A 23,807-nucleotide genomic window follows, 5' to 3' on the forward strand; every position below is an offset into this window, starting at 1 on the left:
TTCCAGAGGACGTGATGTGACGACCAGATGCTGACTGCTGCGGGGAAATTGCAAGTTACTGTGTGAAGATGGCCAGATTAGCCATGAAGAGATGTATGAATGTATCTCCTCCATTTCACTGCTACTAAGTTCAGAAACCCATATAATGGGAGCGGCACACTAGAACTACAAAAATTAAGGTCAAGCAACAATTGTGAAAACTAAGGTCAAACGAAATCAAAAGGAGAGTAACTTTGAAAAGGAAAACAAAGATGTTCAACTTACTATAAAATTACAGAAAACAATTGATTCTTCTCAAGAGTTGAGCGAGAGAGAATCATGCGTTCTAAACAGGGGCGTAACCGTGTAACAGAGATCTGCACGGCACGTATATTTCCGGGATGAAAACAAATTAGAGGCTTCATTTGGCACCCTCACATCACATGGGAGATGGCAGACCAATGTCCCATGGTCCCAAGATGCAGATGGATTATTCGGCACACCAGCAGAAAAAACACTGGAGGAAAGAAACATTCAGTCCACTGTGAATGACATAGACTGCCCTGAGAAGGAAGCCAAGGAGACGAGAAGTCCCAATTCCAACGGGAACCAGGAACCCAATTCCGGCCTCACAACTCTTGCGATTTTCCCCACATTTTCCTTGCTAAAAAGGACCCAAGAACATGAAGGCACCCAGGACCATCCGTTGGGATAAAGAGGCGACAAGGTTCTTCCACAGAAGGTTATGCGAATTCCATGGACACCCCTATTCTTGCGAACCTTCGCAGCTGAAAGGCCATGTTTAAGGTCACATTTTGTTGATGGAAATTAATTAAGCGCAAGACTTTCAAGTTTTCCATGGAAGATGCCGCCATAACATGGTCAGAGAATTAACCTGTAGCCTAGGTTGGCTGAAGAGATTGTAGCATGTGATGTGATGGCTCGCCATCTAGTAAAACTATGAGACAAGAAATTCTACTTCACATGCTGCTGGCAGGTCATGAATAGGGGTCACCGGATGCAACAGCAGCAGAGATATTTAAGCTGGATGAATGTCTTGATTCAAATGAATTCTTTAATTTGTACAATAAGTAGGGGTTCAATGTCGGTCGATGATAATGAAATGTTCTCGATTTATAATGCTATTTTAATAGTTTTTTTTTTCGAAAAACTTACAAAATTATATATTTAGCAACTTGTGTATTTTGAATAATTTCTCTATCTATTTGTGGCTTTGCCGTTATGATCTTTCCTCATTAGCTCTCTGTTGTCAGCTCCTATTGAAGTAGGATACGAACCATCGTTCATGCATGTTGACCGAGTCAAGGCTTTGCTGGCAATGTGCTTCAATGCTTGATGTTAGCTCAGAAGTCACATTGACAGGGATATCTTCTGGAATGTCTCGAATTTGGAATTGGGGATGCAAAGATCAAGTTGCCACAAGCATCCAACGGCTCCGCCACTGCCCAGAAGCTTCATCACATCTAGCTAGAGCGGTTTGACTTCATCTCCATCCTCATGCCTGCAATGCTTGTGTTGACCAAACTATCATGCTCATCCATGGCGCGCCACTATATATATGGTGCCATCCATGGTCTCTGCACCTCAAATCCAACAGCTGCAAACCTACAACTCAAGCATCAAAGACCTACTAGTGCTACAGAAACTGCACACAACACTTCACTTCAGTTGCAGTTGCACACTTGCACATAATCTCCTCTCCTCTTCGCCTGACTGACACACAACCAACAATGGTGGTTCCGGTGATCGACTTCTCGAAGCTCGATGGCGCCGAGAGGGCCGAGACCATGGCGCAGATCGCCAATGGCTGCGAGGAGTGGGGATTCTTTCAGGTAAAAACTTGCAAACATGTCACTGTGTCACGATCGAATTCGTTCTTGGACAGTGGAAAGCTGAGCACTAAATTGTTGTTAGATTAAGTCTGATGGACTTTTTGTGTTTACTTTGATCAGCTGGTGAACCATGGCATCCCGCTGGAGCTTCTTGAGCGCGTCAAGAAGGTGTGCTCCGAGTGCTACCGCCTCCGGGAGGCTGGGTTCAAGGCGTCGGAGCCGGTGCGCACGCTGGAGGCGCTCGTGGAGGCGGAGCGGCGCGGCGAGGCGGTGACGCCGGTAGACGACATGGACTGGGAGGACATCTTCTACATCCACGACGGCAACCAGTGGCCGTCCGACCCACCGGCGTTCAAGGAGACGATGCGCGAGTACCGCGCCGAGCTCAGGAAGCTCGCGGAGCGCGTGATGGAGGCCATGGACGAGAACCTCGGGCTGGAGAAGGGCGCCATCCAGCGCGCCTTCTCCGGCGAGGGGCGGCACGAGCCCTTCTTCGGCACCAAGGTCAGCCACTACCCGCCGTGCCCGCGCCCGGACCTCATCACCGGTCTGCGCGCGCACACGGACGCCGGCGGCATCATCCTGCTGTTCCAGGACGACCAGGTCGGCGGCCTCGAGGTGCTCAAGGACGGCCGGTGGACCGACGTGCAGCCGCTCGCCGGCGCCATCGTCGTCAACACCGGCGACCAGATCGAGGTGCTCAGCAATGGCCGGTACCGCAGCGCGTGGCACCGCGTCCTGCCCATGCCCGACGGCAACCGCCGCTCCATCGCCTCCTTCTACAACCCGGCGAACGAGGCCACCATCTCGCCGGCGGTTGCCAGCGGCGAGGCGTACCCCAAGTACATCTTCGGCGACTACATGGACGTGTACGCCCAGCAGAAGTTCCAGGCCAAGGAGCCACGGTTCGAGGCCGTCAAGGCGCCCAAGTCATCTCCAGCGGCTTAAAAGTAAAAAAAAAATAGTATAGTGAGATTAAAAACAATTATGTTTATTGGTTTGTTGGGTATATAATAAGAGCAACTCCAGCAATAGCCCCTATTACAGGGCCCCTACTTCATGAGTAGGGGCTCTTCCTATTTTTGGGGCTATGTTTTTTTCACGTAACTCCAGCAAGAACCCCTACTTCTTAGCCCCTACTTACATCTCTCTTCTATTTCCACTTATCCTCTTGTATATTGTTCATTTCATACAACATCAATTCATACTAAATGATTTGCATTGCATATAAATTAAATAAATTTATAACTAATGTTTCAAACACAATAATTTAAATCCAAACTTCCTATTGTTTATCTGAACTTAAATACAAAGGCACACCCTGCATATGGGAACACTGTTTACCTAAAAGCAGAGCACAAGAACCAACGAAACCCAACTATGCAAGAGAGGCGCGACGGTAGCATCCTCAACGACACATCTTCCAATTTGAGCACAACACCCGAAAGGAGTGTCAACAAGCAAGGAGTGGTTGGCTCGAGAAGCATTTCCACAAACACCTTGCGGTCGTCCGAGATGGTGGACACCGGAGACCGTCAGACTTCACACCCTGCGGCTGCAGGTGATGTATCGGCCGGCTTCCGGACCCGTCGAACATCCGGGCCCGACAATGGCCGCAGCTCTGGGAGGCCACGTGACGCCCGCCCTGGCCACTCAGCTTTCTTGCTTGCTGATGAGCTTGCGCATGGTGACTGCATATGACCTTGTATACGAGCCCAGGGAATGGTGGGTGGGAAGGCACTCTGTGCGCTCTCGGTGGATGGGCGCGGACGGCGGCGGCGGTGCCGTCTACACGGGAGGACAAGCCACGCTGACAAGCTCTTCTGCGCAAGTCATGATCTCGAGCTCGCATGGGAAAGGGGGCCCGCGGGGAGGCATGTCGAGCAGCTTGCGGCGGCGGCGCGCTCATGGGACCGGCGGCGAGCGTGCCGCAGCTCGGGGCGGCAGCGCGGGCGCTGCAGCTCGGGCCGGCGCGAGCTGCCGATTCCAACAGACATCCTATTCTAGCGTAGGGAGGCCCCTAATTTCCCCTCCCAACTCGCAAGCACCTTCTCCTAGGGACCCCTAGGGAGGCCCCTACTCCCCACGCACGGCGCTGCTGTCCTCCACCGAGCCCCACCGCAGCCAAGCTCCACCGGCGCGAACACTGCAACTCCTGCCGGTGGAGCTTGGCCGCGGTGGGGCTCAATGGAGGACAGCAGCCGCCGTGCGCGGGGAGTAGGGGCCTCCCTAGGGGTCCCTAGGAGAAGGGGCTTGGGAGGGGAAATTAGGGGCCTCCCTAGGCTGGAATAGGATGTCTGTTGGAATAGATTTTTTAATAATCGGCTCTTACTTTTTGAGTATGGACTCAAGTAGGGTTTTGCTGGAGAAATAGCCTAAAGAAATAATTAAGTATAATGGGTTAGTATTTGAGGTGTTTCACTGTGTTAGCTATGGTGGCATGGTATGGTGATATATTGCTCTAGTAACAAGTTTGTTAAGTCTTTGATCTCAGAAAAAAAAATAAAAGGTTTGTCAAGTATCTGTATTGGCATAGGAGTAACGAGTAAGAGGATAGAGTTAAGCACATGCATTCCAATTCTTGGGTTTTTTTCATGTACTTAATTGACAATGATTGTAAAACCAAAGCTATGATATTATTGTTCAGATGAAATTAAAATGTGATTCATTTATATTGTATCCCTACTTGAAAGATATCTGTGCCATAGACTAGGAGGACCACTATTCGTATGGACGGACGGACTACCCTGTCAACTCTAGGAGGACCACTACTATTTGTGCAAATCCAAGTCAGTCTCAGTCCATGTGGCGGCGACGCTGTCTTTTGCAACTTGCGGCGACAGGAGCACAAGGTGCTGGGCAGCCACTCAGGTGCTGGGCAGCCACACCCTTGTGGATGGATGGAGTGGTCCACAGCATGCAAGCGTTCATGCTTTGCTAGCAAAGTGTTATCCAGATTCAACAAACTCATTGAGTGCTTTGTGTGGCAAACACCAATTGAAAAAGCATTTTGGACAACTTCAACCATGGACCGATGGATCCGTATACTTTGTTTACAAATTTACAAAGACCAATAGTTTGTGATGTATGTGAAGTGGTTACTTAGGGATTAGCCCCACAGGGAGAGAATTGGGGAATGCAAGAGCCAAAGGGAAAAGATTGAAAGAGAGATTCATTGCATAAACTGATTGAATGGATAACTAAAGTATCCCCCCACCCCCCCCCCCCAAAACCCAAAAAAATTAAAATTAAAAATTGAATCTTACTGTCAGATAGCTAGGACACAAATAGTGAGTAAATCTCAACTCACGAACAAGGGTCACATGAATAATCTAGGTAGTAAATGAATGAATGAAGGGGCATCCATTTATTTGTTGAAATATTATCGCCCAAAATCTGTCATTTTTCTAGCCGTTGCATTAAATACAACACTTTGAATCTATCCATAATGATATGATTTGATTTTCTGGAACACATGATTTCCCTACCTTTAACATTTAATTCTCTGTCGGTACTTTTTTCCTTTTGACTAATACATAAAAATTCTGACGTATTTTTTGCTAAAAGTATGTTGGATAGATAAGTTGCCCAGCCCATAATTAAATAAATATAGCTCGAGCATCTCTGCTGTCCTTTCTTGGAAAAAGATTGTTCCCTCCAAAATGGAATATCAGCAGCAGTAGGAAGCATCAATCCAAAAGAATCAATAACTTCTCGCCTACTCATTTTCTAAAAAAGCACCTCATTTTGTTAATTAGAGGAAAGTTAGCAATAATTTAGGCTACTTCTAAAAGGGGCCTAACAATTCCGACTGTTTTAAAGTGGAATTCACCTCTGCAGGTTTCTGCAGTCTGCAGATACAGCTATCTAATTCAAAATAACCTATTATAAAAAAACAAAATACTGCCAGTTCATTATTGACGAAAAAAAATGTTATCTTGCCGCTAGGAGTCGGTCAAACCTGTCTGTAACAAAAAGCTAGAGCACTGTGGGCCGGCGATACCTCGATGTACCACTGGTTCGTTGCAAAAATTCAGGAAGCCCAGAGGCAAGAACCGCTCAAGATCATGTTAATCCGCCCGAAAATTACGTACTCGTACTAATCGTCGTCCTCTCTTGATTGCCTTGAACTACTGCTGCCGGCCGCCAGCTGCTACTTCAGTTTCTCCGGCGACCCGCGACGCGCACGTGCATGGGGGGCTACGTGCCGGCGGCGGAGGGCGGCGGCCGGGGGCGAGGCGCGCGGTACCCGCCGCTGTCCGCGCTCGTCGTCTCCGCCATCGCCGCCTTCTCCGCGGTCATCGTCCTCGCCGTCATCCATTCGGTAATTAATACAGGCGGATCAATCCGATCGATTGATCGATCTCGTCGTTGACCGCGAGCAATGCGGATCTTGCGTGGGGATTCGCCGTGGTGGCTGACGGCGGCGGGTGGTGTTTTCCTCGCAGGCGTACGACGACGCGCTGTCGCGGACCCGGACGCTGCTGGGGCACAACCTGGAGCCGACGCCGTGGCACCCGTTCCCGCACGACAAGGGCCGGCCGCCGGCGCGCGCGGCGCTGCGGTGCGCGCCCTCCATCGCCTGCCTGCCGCCGCTCTCGCGGCCGCGGCCGCCGAAGCCGGGCGCGGCCAACAACGCCTCGTCGTCGTCGGTGCCGCCGCCGCGGCGGCAGTGCCCGGCCTACTTCGCGGCCATCCGCCGGGACCTCGCGCCGTGGCGGCGCGCGGGCGGCGTGACGCGCGCGCTCCTCGAGGCGGCGCGGCGGCGCGCGTCCATGCGCGTGACCATCACGGGCGGCGGGCGGCGGCTGCACGTGGACCTCTACTACGCCTGCGTCCAGAGCCGCGCGCTCTTCACTGTGTGGAGCCTGCTGCAGCTGATGCGGCGGCACCCCGGGCGCGTGCCCGACGTGGACCTCATGTTCGACTGCATGGACCGGCCGGCCGTGAACCGCACCGAGCACGGCGCCGGCGACCCCGCCGCGCCGCCGCCGCCGCCGCTCTTCCGGTACTGCACCACCAGGGACCACTTCGACATCCCCTTCCCCGATTGGTCCTTCTGGGGCTGGTACGGATTACTCCATTCATTCTGCTGCTGCTCGCCTCGTCTTATGCGTCGTGCAATCAGCAACCATATATAGTCAACTTACTGCAATATCTAAAACAATACTGAATCTTTTGATAAGAAAAAAAGAAAGAAACATGGAACTGAAACGGCGATGCAGGCCGGAGACGAACATCGAGCCATGGAGCCGTGAGTTCAAGAGCATCAAGGTCGGCGCCAAGGCGACGAAATGGGTGGACCGGGTGCCGACGGCGTTCTGGAAGGGCAACCCGGACGTGGCGTCGCCGCTGCGGCTGGCGCTGCTGGGCTGCAACGACACCAACCTGTGGCGCGCCGAGATCATGCGCCAGAACTGGACCGACGAGGCCAACGCCGGGTACCAGCACTCCAAGCTCTCCACCCAGTGCACCCACAGGTAACCAACCATATTTTCTTCTTTAATTATATGTGTGTATATATATATATTATATATAATCAACCAACCGTCCTTAATTATATGTATATATAAATGAATTGGGTCTGCACTGCAGGTACAAGATCTACGCGGAGGGGTTCGCGTGGTCGGTGAGCCTCAAGTACATCCTGTCGTGCGGGTCGATGGCGCTGCTGATCGAGCCGCAGTACGAGGACTTCTTCAGCCGGGGCCTGGAGCCGCGGGTGAACCACTGGCCGGTGAGCCGGGGCCCGGGCATGTGCGACTCCATCCGGGACGCCGTCGACTGGGGCAACGCCAACCCGGCGGAGGCCGAGCGCGTGGGGCGGCGCGGCCAGCGCCTGATGCAGGACCTGCGCATGGCCGCCATCTACGACTACATGCTGCACCTGCTCACCGAGTACGCCGCGCTCATGGACTTCCGCCCGGCGCCGCCGCCCACGGCGCAGGAGGCGTGCGAGGCCTCCGTGCTCTGCCTCGCCGACGACAAGCAGAGGCACTTCCTGGAGGCGTCCGCCGCGGAGCCAGCGGCCGAGGAGCCCTGCGTGCTGCCGCCGGAGTGACACACTGCTGGATCGGAGCTGCTGGGATGGTAGAACAAGATGATTTTTACTACCGATTTAGACCGAGACGGAGCAGAAGAGTTCGTCTGATGGGCTTAGGATTATACTCCTATACTAGAAGTGATGTAGGGATGGGTGTCACTTCATAAAAAGGCAAGCGAATTGCAATGCCCTTTCCAGCACTTTTATTTCCCAAGCCACACCTCCGAAGTTAACGTTTTCTGCGTGATCTACTCCGAACACTGAAGCAGAATGATAATATGTCTGTGCTAGCCGCGAGCAAGCATACGCAGGGCAACTCCAGCAATCCAGGTACCAACATGAAACACGCCCTCTGCGCCTGCTGGTTAGGCACTGATTACCCATCCTAAACAAAATCAGGTGCATTCAGGTCCAAAACTTGCCACTTTGATTTACCATGACCACTAAATGTAATCAGCTCCCGTCTTAGATTGTCAATGAAGAAGGGAAATAAATTGCGAATTGCCATAGTAAGCACCACTTCTTAGAGAGCAAAACAACACTTCCAAATCATCACAGTTAACTGATGAGGGGTAGAGATATTAAGCATGGCATAAAAGGCACGATTGACGGTACTGGAGTACCTCTCCTATCCTCATATCACCATATATCTAATGTATGTCAACACGATTATCCTATTAGACGATGAATGTACAAAATGCGGCCAGCCCGTGCTGTGGCTGGGTGGTAGGCTGCACGCACGGAAATGTCCAAAAGGTGCTGCAAATAATGGCAAAAGTTGTCGAGGCACCACGACACTGCAGGAGCTCCACCCCGTGGTATCGTGCAAGTCTGGAAGCTTTGTTTTGACTTGCCAACCACCACCAATCAAGCCAGGTATTTGTACATGTTCGCATTGTCCTTGTCGCGCTCCAAGTAGTCCCTTGTGATGAGATCCTCAATCCTCTTCTTGATGGCTTTGAAGTCCGGCTGCAGCATTACATCATCCCAGTAAGGAAAAGGACGAGAAAAACACAAACATGTATTTGCCAAAATACTACTATGTGAGATCATTTCACGGCCATGAACAAGTCAACAACTAGCTTAGTTGATGTAAAAGACCTAAGTTGGGAGTCCTGGGATAAACAACATTCATCTACATTAATGTGACGAAAAGCAACTTCAGTAAAAAAAAAAAGGCAAATGTCTACTTCAGATGCAACAACAGGTTACCCAACATACCATCAGCAGAACACCAATTAAAATTGCTAAAACATGCCAATTGCAACAGATAAATAACCTATGTAACTCAAGAAAACCAAGAAGCTGCATGCTAGCATACAAGGACTAAGCTACTATCAACAATAAACAACTTTTCAATTAGGAGATATGACATCAGTACCTTGAACATACGGCTGAGCTGCTCAACACATTCCGCAACTAGCTGCTGATGACCCATAACTTTACGGCTCTTCATGATGCGCACAATTGATGCATCAATTGCATACCTCCTATCTTTGTCAACATCTTCGACAACTTTTTTCTTCTCATCGACAGGGGGGAGGGGAATCTGGACATAGCATGAAAAGAAATGTAATATGAGCATGACAGGAACTAAACTTTGATAAACAGCAAAAAAATAATGAAAGCAGGAAATACCTTAATTCTTCTCATTCTGTCGGTGAATTTTGAATTGAACTCAAACACATCGTTGGGGGAGATGGATCTGTTTGCTGGCTCTTTGTTAAGAATCTTGTATTTAGCACAAGAGAGTGAATGGAGCAAGCGCACTACATCATCATCTGACAAGTTTAGTTGAGTTACAATCTCAGAATAACTAAGCCTATCGGCTCCATTGAATAGCAGTAGCAATGCAGCCTGCCAAAATGAGAGGAGTATCGAATCACGTTAGAGGCTAATATAGCACCATTTAATACACTGACATGATCCAAGATTTACCTGATATGTCGTAACAATTAGTTCAATAGGCTTGGCATCAAACTTGGCATTGATGTTACAGGTGCCCAAGGAATAAATCCAGGTAAGTTTCCTGTGCTTTGTTCTTGTTTGGTAGAACTCCTTGAAAACCTCTACACATTTCACCTAAAAACCATTGACAAATATATAAATATTTTCAAATAACTACATTGAGCAACATGCTCCATGATACGAATGTGATGGTGCTCTTGAAGTGACCAAACAGCGAACTTACCATCTCAGCAGGAAGATTTATATCAAAGGTTTTGTAGCTTGGCCAGAATCCTGTTGTCAAAACAGTAACAGCCAAGTCTATCCCAGGATTCAACTCCGGATGTCCAGCTACAAACTCTTCAAATTTAGTTTGATGATCTCTGGCGACGGTGAGGTCTGTAACCATGCCCTCCATTTTTGAAGTAAACTGGCCCCCACACTGTTGCTTGAGCTTTGTCAGGATGCTTCTCTCATGTTCGTCATTGGCACTTTTGTCAAAAAGCAATCTTCTTGCAAGTTTCTTCCTGCAAGACAGTTCACAATACAAAACATTAAAAAAAGTTCCAAATGGCAAAAGATTTCCCTACACATGGTACCCGATGTCATTGAAAATACCATTCAGGATTACAGGTGCTTACCTATAGAACTCAGCAAAGAGATCTTTATCACTAATGTAAGCCAGCAATCTCACCACCTAGAAACCAGTCACAACACATGTTAAGTTTTTTTTCAAGATACTAAACCATGTGAAGTTGCCGCACATAATTTATTACCAGCAAAAAGAAACAGATACCTTCTCAAGGGCGTCTTCAATGGCTTCGTCACTGAGCTTTTCACTGCAGCCTTTCTTCAGAATATTGTCACAGAAGGTAGCCAGCAATTCAGCACTCGAACTACCAGAGACACCCTTGTTACAGAAGACCTCAAAGGCTTCTTTAAGTGCCTGTAGTAGAAATATTTAAGGCACTATTTACAATTTTGTGGCAATAGCAAAATGAAATGAGGGCGGATTAGTTGACAGACCTTATGGAAGAGTGTATGGCCCTGGAAACAATCTGTCACATAAGCCACATATTTGTCATGCAACTCGATGATTTTCCACACAAAGACCTAAAAGCAAGAATAAGCGTAAGAGGGCATAAAACAAAATAGAAGCAGAGAACAATCAAGATACACACCTGTTCCTGCATGCCAACCATATCCTTCTTCTCTGGCTGTACATGTCATGAGTTGATGGAAAAAATAGGGAAGATGATTCAGAAAAGTAATAAAAGAACAAAGAAAAATCAAACAGCCAGTGGCAGAACATAACAAATACAAAATTGCAATGCAAGGACAAGGACTGAGAAATGAGAACCACTTAGCAACCTGCCATCACTGTATGTGGCACAAACTATTAACATGGACTTCTGGAGTTAACTGACACAACTTGATGTTGCCATATGAATCATAAACTGCTCAGAGGAAACAAATAATTAATTAGATGAAGAAATACCGCACCTTCTTACTACTAGCAGAATCTTCTGCTTGCTTGACCAAGGCTGTACCCTCATTCGTGACATGCTGAAGACAAAAAAAAAAATCAATCAGAACTGCAAAGATTTAAAGAATACAAATGAGGGAGGTAAAAGAGAATTGAGACACCCTGCAAAGCAAGTACCGTTTTGAACATATTAGAAATAGGTTCCAGGCCACGGGTGATTTTGGAGAAGAGCCTGTACATCCTAGAAAGATCCTCAACCTGCAGCAATAGAGGTGTGAATGTTGTTAGGAAATAAGAAATGCATTCCTTAAACAATAGATTATGTTTCTAATCAAACCTTATCATCACGAAGCAAAGCAGAACATCCAGAATGCTCTTTCTCCAACAGCGGAGTTGCATATTGAGCAAGCAATTCATTTTGCACTTTCTGTGAAAATCCAAAATTATAACAATATAAAGGTCATGTAGGGAATATGTGTAGCATTATTCAAGAAAGATTGCAATATTCTGAAATACTTTAAGTAAATATAAAATATTAACCAAGAAACATTAAAATTGGAACAGCAACTTTCAACAGACCTCCAATAACTTCTGTTCACTGCTAATATGCAAATAGTGACCAACTCGCTCCTTCTCCCGCTTCAAACACTCCTCAGCCTAATGAAAGAGGCACAATCCATAAAGAAACAGTCATGCATAAATATAGGAGCAGACAGTGACCTTCTCAACTAAAGGTACCTTGATCATATAATCTGGACAGGAGTCCTCAAGGATCCAACTTTGAGCCTTGACAGAGTAGTACTCTGTAGTATCCTTAAGCAAGAAGTCTTCAAAGTCATTCTCGTAACAATCCATTTGACCCAGCCCAATTTCAACAAATATGTCCAAGACATTCTTCAATAAAGCCCTGTCAATCTGTTCACCTTCACGCTCTTTGTCTATCTGTTGAAAAAATATAGAAGCATCACATCAGGTCACTCCCTGAGTTCTAAATTTGATGACGCTTAGGGATGTGCGCACTGAAAAATTATAAACTGATATATTAGCAGTTTGGTCATGAGTATATTTTCAATAAATTTAAAAATTAGATTGATCATGAAATATATATTTATAGTATAGCTATTTGGTATGTTGATACTACTCTCTGTAAACTAGGTCAGCTTTAAGATAGTTTGACTTAGGACAAAACTAGAATTGCATTCTTTTTGGTTCCGAGGGAATATTGCTTAGAACAATTGATGGTCACCTTGCCATGTCCTTCATCAGGTAAAAAGGAATGGATGTAGTATATTATGCTAAAAAACAATTCTAAATGAATTAGCATAGAGATGCAAAGACTCACCAGAGCTATCACTGCATCTTTTACTTGTCCTTTAATCTCTTGATAAATCTGTTTCCATGAGTAAAGTTCATAAGGACATGGACATTGAAAACTCATGCATAGAAAAGAAGCTGGGAATCAAGTGACAGTTGTTTTACCAACTCTCGGAAGCAAGTAAGCCCAACTTCTTTAAGTGGGGTAAGTGACCTTCTTGAGATGAAGTACCGATCAAGGTAATGAAAGAAGCGTGAGAGCCACCGAACCATGACTTTATGGTTTGACCACCTTTGCACTAGCTCCCTCAACATAAACTCATCATGCTTCTCCCTTAACGAAGGTAGTACCTGCACGAAGTTAAAATTAAGTGAGAAAACCCTCAGAAGTTAATGTACAGAATTACAGTGGTGGGGATAGCAAAGATAGCATGCAACGATACAGTGAGTCGGATTAAAATGTCATATAAAATCAGTGCGCAATTCATAGATTCAGTCTCCAGTCATGCAAAGATGCATCATCAAACAATCCACTACCAAGCCAAAACGTATGAAGGGCCACAGCACTAACAAAGACATCTTATGCAATAGGTAGCCATCAGAACACTAGGCCCAATGCAAGACACCTTTAGGGGTACTAGGCAATGTTCTTAAGGCGTTGAGGCGAGCTGTGGCGCGCCCCCGCCACAACGCCTAGGCGACGCCTCGCCTAGGCGACGCCATACTCAGGCAAAACAAATGAGAAAAGAAAAAAGAAAAGGGAGAAAGGGGCAAGGAGAAGGTAAGGCCCAGCCCACTAACAAGCCCATGACCACCCCCCGTAACCCTACATCCAGAACTGCCGCCGCTTCTCCCTCGCAGCAGCGCCGCTCCTCTCTTCCTCCCTCGCAGCAGTGCTGCCGCTCCTCCCTTCCGCCCCACATGCCTCTCCTCCCTTCCGCCGGCGCTCCCCTGCACATCGACTGCAGCCGCAGCAGAACCCTGCGGCAACGAACCCCGGCGTCCCCTCCAGCTGCTCAAATGGAGCACCGCAGCCGCTCCCCCTTCAAGTCCTCACACCTCCCCAGTTTCTTGGGGGCTAGATCTCGCCGGCGCTGGTGCCGTCGAAGATGAGGAAGGCGGAGGTCGTCGCTTGCTAGTTCTGGTAACCTTCTTGCTCCTCCTTTCATCTCCCGGTCGCTCCTTCCCCTAGCTCTTCCTCTCTTCTGGCTGGGCGTTGGCGACGCCTTGGCCTCCCTGAGCGCCTTGACGAGGCGATGCCTTAAGAACATTGGTACTAGGTGTCCAAATTCTATTTGCTTGCACTGCAGATTTGGCCTACCAAGAGAGCAGAAGATGATGAATAATGCAACTGATGGACTGCCTTCAAAACTGCAGAATGTCAATTTCTGCATTAATGCAAGCGACAGCCTATTTAGCACGGCAAGACTTAAGCCAGGAGAAACTACCAACTAATGATCCAGGCAATCTGTTATTCAGCACAAACCAACCAAAACAAAATAGGAACATCCCCAAACACATCAAGCTCGTTCTCGTCCAAGCTTAGCAACCAACCAAACGCTAATCCCACCAAAAGCTAAGAAAACCCATCCGAGCTGCCTTATTCACCTGAGACTTGGGAATCTGACCCTAATACCGAACTGCACATGCTAGATCATCTAGGTCACACACGGGCATTCACAAGAGCAAGGGGGGAAATCAACAGGCGGCTCACCATGGAGGTGATGTACTCCTCGAAGGACTCGCGGTACTTGTCGTAGAGCTGCTGCGAATAGTCGTGCGGCGGCTTCTGCGTGCACATGTTGTATATCGTCCTGCGAGAAGGGGAGCAAAACCCTAGATCAGGGCCGGATCGAAGCGGATCGAGACGGGGAAACCCTAGAGGCCGCCGCGGCGGAGACAGCGGCCGCGGCGGCGCCGAGGAGGAGGGGGGCATGGGGGGAGAGAGACGTACGTGTAGAGCATCATGTAGTCCTCGGAGCTGAACTGCGGCTCGGGCTTGCCCTCGAGGATGTTCTTCAGCTTGGTGATGCCCTTCTGCATGAAGGCCCATCCCTCCTCCAGATCGATCGTCCTCCGCTCCTGCCCCGCCATCGCCGCTGCCGCTGCCGCTGCCGGTGGCGGTGCCGCTGCTGCCGCGGGGAGCCGCAAAACCTAGCGCCGCCGCGGGGGGTTTGCTGGTTCGCTTTTGTGGGGGGGGGGCTCTTGGTCTGCGCGAGGCGAGAGAGAGAGAGACGAGCTGCCTTTGAGGAGGGGGGGCTCCGCCCGTTCGGGTCGCAGGTGCCCGCCTCCGCGCGCTCGGTTCTTTGGCCTTGGCTTGGCTTGGCTGGCATCGTGGGATAGCCGTCTCGCCGCGTGGTTCGTGGCCGCCGTACGATCGCGGCGTGGACGGTCCGGATGACGAGGGCGGACGATTTTAATTTGTCGCGTAGCAGTACTGTATAATTATTTCCAATCACGACTCAGATTCGAGGATAATAAATCGACGAAGAAATTGAAGTGGACCGTGAGAAAGCGAAAATCTCCGTGAACATGAACTCGTGTTCCGGAATGTAGCCTTTCAATTTTTTTCTAAAAATTCTATTTTGAACCATTGAACTTTAATGATTAAATGGACAAGTATTCATCACGAGCATTTTTCTTAAAAAGTTTCACGTGCGTCGTCTTGGCAATGAACATTTTTCCTAAGAAATTATATGTGCCCATCCATATCGCGAAAACCAGATCAATAAGTTTCTACACCCATACTAATAGTACCATATTTTTCATTTTATTTTTTATTTTTTATCTCTTTCAGAAAAAAAACTTTATTTTCTGTTTATAGTTAGTTTTTAAAACATTAGGAAAAGAAAAGAGAGATATTTTTTGAAAAAAAATTATATGTGGTCGAAGGTTTATTTAAGTTGCTCATAACTTATTTATTATTTTAAAAGAAAAGAAAATCTATACAGATGAACTAATATTGAGATGAACTATCATTACTCATTAGATATCTACTTGTACCTCTTTTTATTAAGTATATTTATCACAGTGAGTGCATCGAAATTTGAATAGGATAATATGGTCATAAATACAAGAACGGAACTCTCTTCTACAATTACCTACCCGTGTGTTTGGTTGCGGGTTGGGAGCCACTCCAACCCAGATTTTAGGGATGACTTTAACCCTCCTCATGTTTGGTTGGCTTTGTTGGAATGGATTGGCTCCAACCCTTAATTTTTGTTTGGTTGGAGGAATTGGGATATGAAATGGATGTGAGATTCACTCCGTTAGTGAGTCCCACGTGTCATTCTCCTCTCTCCGTTTCCTCCTTTCTTCTTCCTCCAGGAAGGCGCGAGCCACAGCGTGTTCTTCCCCAACTCCGGCCGCCGCAAAATCCCCCTCCTCCGGTGAGTTTTCCTTCGATTCCTCGCAGCCACTGCCTGCCCTCGCCTTCCTGGACCCGTTCCGGTGCTCATCCGGCCTCCCCCCCTTGCTGTGCAGGCCCCTCCGCGAAGCTCGCCGCCATGGGGCCGAGCTGCCGCCGGCCGCCGCGCGCTCGGCCCGCCGGCCCCATCCGCGGCATGGCCTGGAGCGTGGAGGAGGGGCGCCGGGGCGGAGCCGGATCCGCCGCTGGCGGCCTTCTCGGCGTTGCCCCGAGCCTTGGCGTGGAGGGAGCACGGCGGGGTGGGGCCGGATCCGCCGCTGCCGGCCTTGGCCCTCGTCGTGGAGGGGGCGCGGCCTCGGCCCTCCCCGGCAGCGGTGCCCTTCTCCCCCGGCGGCGCGGCGGCGGCGGACATCGCCCTCCTCCCCCGGCGGCGCAGAGGCTCAGCCTCGCCCTTCTCCCCAACGGCGCAGGCGCGAGCACGGCGTGGCGGGGTCCGTGCACGGCGGCCACGGCGGGCGCGCGTGCCGCGGCGGGCTGGGGGGCAGCGCTGGGCGAGCGGGCCGCGGCGGGAGCGCGCGATGGGCTGGAGAGATGGGGGCATGGGGCAGCAGAGGAGAGACGGGAGAGAGATGGGGCAGTGACGGGAGAGAGACGCCGCGTCAGAGCGGAGCGGAGCCAACTCGTCCGTCAAATTTCGTGGGGCAGAGCCAACCCGCATCTCCACCGAATATACCTCTCTAGGTCCACTCCGTCCCCTGCTGCCTCCATCCAAACACTCCAAAAAGAGGTTCGACCCATCCGGGTTGGACTCCTTCTCCCAACCAAACACACGGTACGAGTGGAGTGCTTGATATCAAGTAGTATACAAATAATAAACAACTACAAAAATGGTTAAGACTAATATACAAGTAAGGATAGTTAGCTTCAAGTGGAATTCGAAACATTAGAAAAAAAAAGACTAATATACAAGTAAGGATAGTTAGCTTCAAGTGGAATTCGAAACATTAGAAAAAAAAAGAGTAAATTTCACTGGCGGTCCCCAAATTTGTCCCGAGATTTCAAGTAGGTCCCGGTACTCTCAAAATGCACATCTAGGTCCCTGAACTTGTCCCGAGTTCTCATCCCGGTCCCGGTACTCTCAAAATACACATCTAGGTCCCTGAACTTGCTAATCCATTTCATATAGGTCCAAATCTCCATAACATGCTCCCCAAACAGTACGATTAAGTGAACTAACAGGTGGGGCCCATATGGCAGTCACAGCGTCATCGATCAGAGCGTGTACAGCCCCTGACTAAAAGAACTGAAGAGAGAATGAGTAGTGTTAGCTTAGCTCTACTCAATGTTCAATAGCTGACACCATTCAGCAACATTCAGCAATAGCCAATAGGACGTTGCTGAATGTTGTCAGCTATTGAACATTGAGTAGAGCTAAGCTAACACTACTCATTCTCTCTTCAGTTCTTTTAGTCAGGGGCTGTACACGCTCTGATCGATGACGCTGTGACTGCCATATGGGCCCCACCTGCCCACCTGTTAGTTCACTTAATCGTACTGTTTGGAGAGCATGTTATGGAAATTTGGACCTATATGAAATGGATTAGCAAGTTCAGGGACCTAGACGTGCATTTTGAGAGTACCGGGACCGGGATGAGAAGTCGGGACAAGTTCAGGGACCTAGATGTGCATTTTGAGAGTACCGGGACCTACTTGAAATCTCGGCACAAGTTTGGGGACCGCCAGTGACATTTACTCAAAAAAAAAGGACTCCAAGGTAATTGTGGGATGCCAAAGTCGAACCCCATCAATGTCCGCCAGAACGGAGTAAAGAGAGTATCTAGGTTGAACTTAAAATGTATTATGAAGCTACATGTTTTAAGCAAATACGAAGCCAAGTCACTTAATATTGATATACTCAAACCCGCGTAATTTGTATTTGGAGTTGTGTAAAAATTGACAGGAATGAAAAATGTTTTAGTTATTGTTTATCTTATATGTGTGTATAGCTTATCACGCTGATTCAAAGTTAGCGTCACCGAAGGATGAGGGTCCTCATCAAAATAATTTTCAACATACGCTGGGAGAGTCAGATTTTTTTTTTGTACAGCTTGATTAAATAACCAATGTTACGCAAAATGGACAAATTTGAAATTTTAAAACCCAAATAAAATTCGAATAATGTTCTGTTGATCTGTTCGACACTTTCCTGTGTTCCACTCACAACCGGAGTGACGGTAACTGTGACGGAGCCCACCCACCAACCCCAACCCAAGCCGCGTTTGCCACCGGCCGGACGCGGTCACTCCCCGCGCGCGCTCCCCGATCCACCGGCGCGGCCGCGATGAGCACCGCCTCCGGCGACGGCGCGGACGCCGGCGGCGACGGGGCCTCCTCAGCGGTGACGGCGCCCGCCGGGAGGCGGATCCCGCCGGCCTCGTCGATGCCGTGGGTCCGCAATCTCCGCCGCTTCGTTGGCACGGGCGCCGGCCTCGGATCCGAGGCCCTCATGGGTTAGTGCCTCTCGCTTATGCTACTCCCTTTGTCGCTGCGCTAGGCTTGGTCGGAGCTGTGCGCTTAGGGTTCGGTGTGGTGAACTGGTGATGGGACTAGGGTTTACATGCTTCCTAATTAAAATGTGTACGGTATGAAGGGAGTTACTGGGTGTCAGTTCTGCGACGAGGATGAGATCTATGTGCCATAGGTTGTATGGCGATGTAATGCAGTGTGTTCTAGAAAAAAAAAGTTGGGTATTGATTTGCAGTTGTGGATTCTGGTGGAGATTTATTTGCAAAGGAAATGGTGCTTTATCAAGAGGTAATGATGGTTTGGCGAGGCAATGGATTTTGAACCTGTACCTTTTGAGCTTGCGCCTATACTCGTAGTTTGATAATTGGACTGATTACAAGGCCTCAGGATAGTGGTTAGTGCCAGTACTTCTCTGTCCATGTGCATGGACCCAGAACTAGAAGTCTAGAACACGCTTCTTTGTAATATAACACATTTTCTGCAGTATCGGTAGCTCCTTACTCGTGGGCATGGGAAAGTGATACAAAAAGAGTGAAAAACTAGCTAGTGGAAACAAGCTCGAAATAGAATGCTAGACTACAGTAGTTGCTTGTTAATCAACCTATGCATTTCTCATTGTGGCAACACTAAGCTCATGATTTGTTTTAAACATATACAGAACTGGAAACAAAGAGGATATTGTTGGAGATCTTCAAGGAGCGGCAGCGAAAGAGTGCTGAAGCTGGTTCCATCCCAAGTTTTTACAAGAAGGTGACAATTCAGTTTCTTCAATGGACAAAGATCATTTTCGTTTTTTTCTTGCTGTACTCTGAAGATAAAATATGCACTAACTTAAAAATACGGCATTAACAGCCCTAGTTGCATGTCAATAGACAGAGGTCATTATAGTTTTTTTTCCTTGTTGTACAGTGTACTCTTCAGGATAAAATTTGCGGTGTAACTTAAAATACAGCATTAGCAGCTCTAGCTGCATAGGAAATGGACAGAGATCATTCTAGTTTTTTTTTCTTGTTGTGCTCTTAAGATAGGATTTGGAGTGCAACTTAAAAACAGCATTAGCAGCTCTATCTGCATACATAGAGGATGGCAATTATTTTTTGGGTTCCCTGAGCTCAGTTTGATTCTGTAATCTAGCACAGTAGCTGTAGATTCTAAACTGATACCCTGTTTTTATCCAGAAACCTGAAGAAGGATCCATTAGCTCTAGAGTTCAGAGGTTGGCCAAGTACAGGTTTCTGAAGGTAATGTTCGACCATTCTTTTGATTTGGAGACATGCCATGTCTTTGTTTGGACTTTGGAAGCTTTCTTTTTGTTGGCATTTTCCTTCTCATGACTTATGCCTTATGGGGGTCATTCAAAACCAATTACAGAAACAATCAGAACTTCTGTTGAATGCTGACGATCTTGATGCCATGTGGGTTTGTCTAAGAGAAAATTGTGTTATTGATGATGCTACTGGTGCTGAAAAGGTAATACTCTTTGCTCATACATGAATTCTTACACCATATCCACTTCCACAATGCTAGTTCCTGTTGAATTGTCTAATATAGGCATACTGGTTCTTGTTGCATTTGTTACATGAATGATCTCCATTTATGTTTCTTTAGCTGTTTATGTGGCACTGCCTTTTGTTATTATCTTCTTTACTTATTATTCCTGGAATACTACAGATGAATTATGAAGACTTCTGCCATATAGCCACAGTCTGCACGGAGCAGATTGGTCAGAAATGCAAACGTTTCTTCAGCCCTTCAAACTTTATGAAGTTTGAGAAGGATGATTCTGGGAGGATTGCCATCCTACCATTTTATCTCTACGTTATGCGGACGGTAATTTATTTCCACAAGAAAAAGCAATTAAAATTGCCAGCAAATTTTGTCCCATACTCCCATGCGCTTCATTTTGTTCTTAAATATCTAATAGATTGTGAGTATTGTAAACCCACATTGTTAGCATTGCTGTTCTATATCCTGATCTGAAGTTTTTTGGTCAAACAGCTGGTCCACTTCATTATTTGACCAGCTTGTTTAAATAAATTGTCAATCTTATTTGCAAATTATTATGGTCCTATACTCCTCTATTTATCATCTTTTTTGGTGCTTCTGCAGGTCTCTCTTACTCAAGCAAGAATTGACATGAGTGAACTCGATGAAGATTCTGATGGTTTCCTTCAGCCTCATGTATGGACACTCCAGCACATGTTGATGAGAGTTTACACCTAGAAGTGTTCTTCACACCTTAATTATTTTCATAGGAAGAGGAGACATGCTTATGAGGACTTATTTATTTTCGTAGGAAATGGAGGCATATATAAGAGGACTCATCCCCAATTTGGCACAATTGCGTGACATGCCCACCCAATTTGTTCAAATGTACTGCCGCATAGCTGCACGCAAGTTCTTTTTCTTCTGTGATCCACACAGACGAGGTATAAAAAAAACTAGACTTATAGTGGATTTACATCCAAAACAGCATTATGAGATTAACTTCCTATATCATAATGTACCATTTATTCTTGCAGGGAAAGCATGCATAAAGAAAGTCTTGCTGAGCAATTGTCTCCAGGAGCTAATGGAACTACATCAGGTAAATTTTTAATACTGGCACTGTTCAATGTGGGAACTTGACTTGAGTATCTGTACTGTTAAGTGTAATTCTGTTGCTTAATCAGTAATCTCATGATTTTCGTGATTTGCATACTCCGATGGCTGATTCTCATCACTGATATTTTTAGGAAAGCGAGGAAGAGGTAACTGACACCGAGCAGGCAGAAAATTGGTTTTCCTTAACTTCAGCTCAGCGCATATGTGGTATGTCAGCTGGAATTCTCATATATACTTATCCCCCACCACTCCCAAACACACAGAGAGCATTGCAATAGAAAAAATATTTTTACCTAGATACAATGGAACAATGGACGTCCGTGTTTGATTTTTCCTTATGTTTGTGCAGATATGTTTCTTGCACTGGATAAGGACCAAAATGGTACCCTGAGCAAACAAGAGCTCAAAGAATATGCAGATGGCACGTTGACTGAGATTTTCATTGAAAGAGGTTAAAATCTGCCACTGTTCTAATGTATCTTTTGTTATTGCTGTCTCAAAACTTGTATATATTTAGCCATTGATCATGATCCCCTTTAAGAATTTATTCATGAATGCATAACAACGATGTGGCTGTGTATTTCAGTTTTTGATGAGCATGTCCGCCGGAGCAAAGTTGGAGGTGGAAACAGTCGTGAGATGGATTTCGAAAGCTTCCTTGATTTTGTTTTGGCTCTAGAAAACAAAGATACCCCTGAAGGCTTGACATATTTATTTAGATGCCTTGATCTGAATGGAAGGGGGTTCCTCACGACTGCAGATATCCATACTCTGTTTAGGTATGTATGCAAGGCGAAACTTGCTCCCATGCTATACTCTGCTTTGTCATTTGTATTTTTGCGGAGCCTCAAATAGGAGAAAAGGACACATTAAACATTTAAACTACATGAAGTAATCCTCTGATCATTATGTGGCTGCATGTATAGTAATAAAAAAAGAATTTCGTGTTCAATAGTCAAAGTTCAGCTAGGCGCTAGGCGGAATCTAGGCGCTGACCCATTGCCTAGCGCCTAGTCGGGAGTACTCGTTCCTAGGCGCTCCTAGGTGTTTTCCTAGGCGTTTCACAAATACACGTATATACACGTATTACCTCACAAAAAAAGAAAACAAATAGAAGACTACAGCTATAGAGATGCATAGAAAGGCCCATAAAAACAGCCCAGCCCACCTTATCCACCTTAAAGTTGGCCCAGCCCCACCTTATCCACCTTATCCCTCGTCTCCTCCCACCCCGACGCCGCCGTTCGCCCGCGCACCCGACGGCCGCCGCCTTAGACTGTTCTGCTAGCCTTAACAGGCAGGATATTAGTTTACTTCAATGCTTAATTTCTCAACCACCAGATGCTGTTATGTACCTTTCCCCCCCTTTGCATCCACAAGGCATTCTCTAGTATGTTGTACTCACCAGTTGCACACTTGCACTGCCGTTACCTGTTAGGCAAGAAATGTGACAAATATTATCCCGGTACAGGGGCTGTATGGTTGCTTTCTGCAATATAATTAGTTACACTACACGAATTTTATTAAATTCAGTAATATTTTATTTTGATATTTTTCATTAAAATGGTTCCGACTGTTATAGCTGAGACTATAAGATACGCAATAAACAGGTTAACCAACTAATAAATTTGATCTCATATCTTAATACTTCTCGCTAGTCTTTAAAATACAGGCTTGCACGTAGTGCTCTAAATTCTAATCAACACCATGCTAGTTGAGTCTTTTCAATCGAACCTATTCTATGGTCTTGTTCCCCATTGAGATCAGTGGGCCGTGTTCTGTGTAGTTTGATCGTTCATTTTTTCTCATGTAACCTCATTCATGTTTCCAGAGATGTACACCAGAAATGGATTGAGGGTGGGAACTATGAGCTTTGCATTGAAGATGTGAGGGACGAAATCTGGGACATGGTGAAGCCAGCAGATCCTCTCAGGATCTCGCTACAAGATCTTCTTTCATGCAAGCAAGGCGGGACTATCGCCAGCATGCTTATAGATGTGCGTGGCTTCTGGGCCCATGACAACAGGGAGAACCTTCTCCAGGAAGAGGAAGAGCAAGTGGAAGAGGCATGAGTTTCTCCAGAAGCCAATTGCCAAGTAATCCTATCCCGTGCCTCGCAGTCCCAACGTTCTCGCAAGTCACAACTGCCTCCACCGCCGTATCTGTTACTGTAACTTAGTGTACTGGACCATTTCCTACCAGTTCCCGTAACTTGTTGTAAGTGTGCTGTAGCGATCTTTGGAATATGTTGAGGCTAGTCTCATTTGGCCATACTGACGTCTGGACACTATGCCTAGAGGGCCTGATTGTATGTACATCTGAATTACACCAATCGCGATATTCTTAATTCGCTTTGCGCATGTATGCCTATAAGTAATACGACGTGTTCTGTTCGTACAAGCCTCTGGGTTCTTACCAGCTTGCCTGGTTGACGCCAATTTTGGTGACGTCTCGGAAACTCTGGTTGACGAATGCTCAAACCCTACCCTGTTTTCTGTTTTGTTATCATGGAAGCTCAACTTCCGTCCCAGTGAAATTATGCTTGCCAGGATGCATTGCTAGTAGTAGTAGTACAGTATTTTTTTTTCTTCTTTTAGAGATCGCATCCTTTTTCTTTAGATTAGACGACAGAGCAAAAAGGAACCTGTTGGGCCTGAATGGGCCAGAAGTAGCACGGCCCAAATAGTG

General features: G+C 47.1%; 4 protein-coding genes across 4 annotated transcripts; 3 read left to right on the forward strand and 1 right to left on the reverse strand.

The window, feature by feature from the left end:
- Window positions 1-1,456: 1,456 nt before the first annotated feature.
- LOC120697440 (1-aminocyclopropane-1-carboxylate oxidase-like) lies at window positions 1,457-3,044 on the forward strand. The gene is made up of 2 exons (XM_039980688.1): window positions 1,457-1,832; window positions 1,953-3,044. Exons 1-2 carry the CDS (start codon window positions 1,731-1,733, stop codon window positions 2,778-2,780), a joined length of 930 nt encoding a protein of 309 aa, XP_039836622.1. The 5' UTR covers window positions 1,457-1,730; the 3' UTR covers window positions 2,781-3,044.
- Window positions 3,045-5,556: 2,512 nt separating this feature from the next.
- On the forward strand, window positions 5,557-7,908 carry LOC120697442 (protein O-glucosyltransferase 1-like). Its single transcript, XM_039980690.1, has 4 exons — window positions 5,557-6,156; window positions 6,281-6,900; window positions 7,058-7,312; window positions 7,428-7,908. The coding sequence occupies exons 1-4, from the start codon at window positions 6,025-6,027 to the stop codon at window positions 7,891-7,893; spliced, it is 1,473 nt and encodes a 490-aa protein (XP_039836624.1). The 5' UTR covers window positions 5,557-6,024; the 3' UTR covers window positions 7,894-7,908.
- A 457-nt stretch (window positions 7,909-8,365) lies between these two features.
- Window positions 8,366-14,845, reverse strand: LOC120697441 (cullin-1-like). The gene is made up of 18 exons (XM_039980689.1): window positions 14,577-14,845; window positions 14,337-14,436; window positions 12,788-12,973; window positions 12,651-12,698; window positions 12,047-12,250; window positions 11,888-11,965; window positions 11,646-11,735; window positions 11,486-11,566; window positions 11,326-11,388; window positions 11,004-11,039; window positions 10,849-10,935; window positions 10,619-10,768; window positions 10,464-10,519; window positions 10,067-10,349; window positions 9,814-9,957; window positions 9,514-9,732; window positions 9,257-9,424; window positions 8,366-8,844 (listed from the first exon to the last, which is right to left on the reverse strand). Exons 1-18 carry the CDS (start codon window positions 14,714-14,716, stop codon window positions 8,743-8,745), a joined length of 2,235 nt encoding a protein of 744 aa, XP_039836623.1. The 5' UTR covers window positions 14,717-14,845; the 3' UTR covers window positions 8,366-8,742.
- A 3,346-nt stretch (window positions 14,846-18,191) lies between these two features.
- Window positions 18,192-23,519, forward strand: LOC120697443 (probable serine/threonine-protein phosphatase 2A regulatory subunit B'' subunit TON2). The gene is made up of 12 exons (XM_039980691.1): window positions 18,192-18,499; window positions 19,174-19,265; window positions 19,694-19,756; window positions 19,887-19,985; window positions 20,187-20,345; window positions 20,625-20,696; window positions 20,812-20,944; window positions 21,038-21,102; window positions 21,251-21,326; window positions 21,469-21,570; window positions 21,706-21,898; window positions 22,951-23,519. The coding sequence occupies exons 1-12, from the start codon at window positions 18,331-18,333 to the stop codon at window positions 23,189-23,191; spliced, it is 1,464 nt and encodes a 487-aa protein (XP_039836625.1). The 5' UTR covers window positions 18,192-18,330; the 3' UTR covers window positions 23,192-23,519.
- The last annotated feature ends 288 nt before the right edge of the window (window positions 23,520-23,807 follow it).

Source organism: Panicum virgatum, chromosome 3K, assembly GCF_016808335.1.
Source record: "Panicum virgatum strain AP13 chromosome 3K, P.virgatum_v5, whole genome shotgun sequence".
NCBI classification, from domain to species: domain Eukaryota; kingdom Viridiplantae; phylum Streptophyta; class Magnoliopsida; order Poales; family Poaceae; genus Panicum; species Panicum virgatum.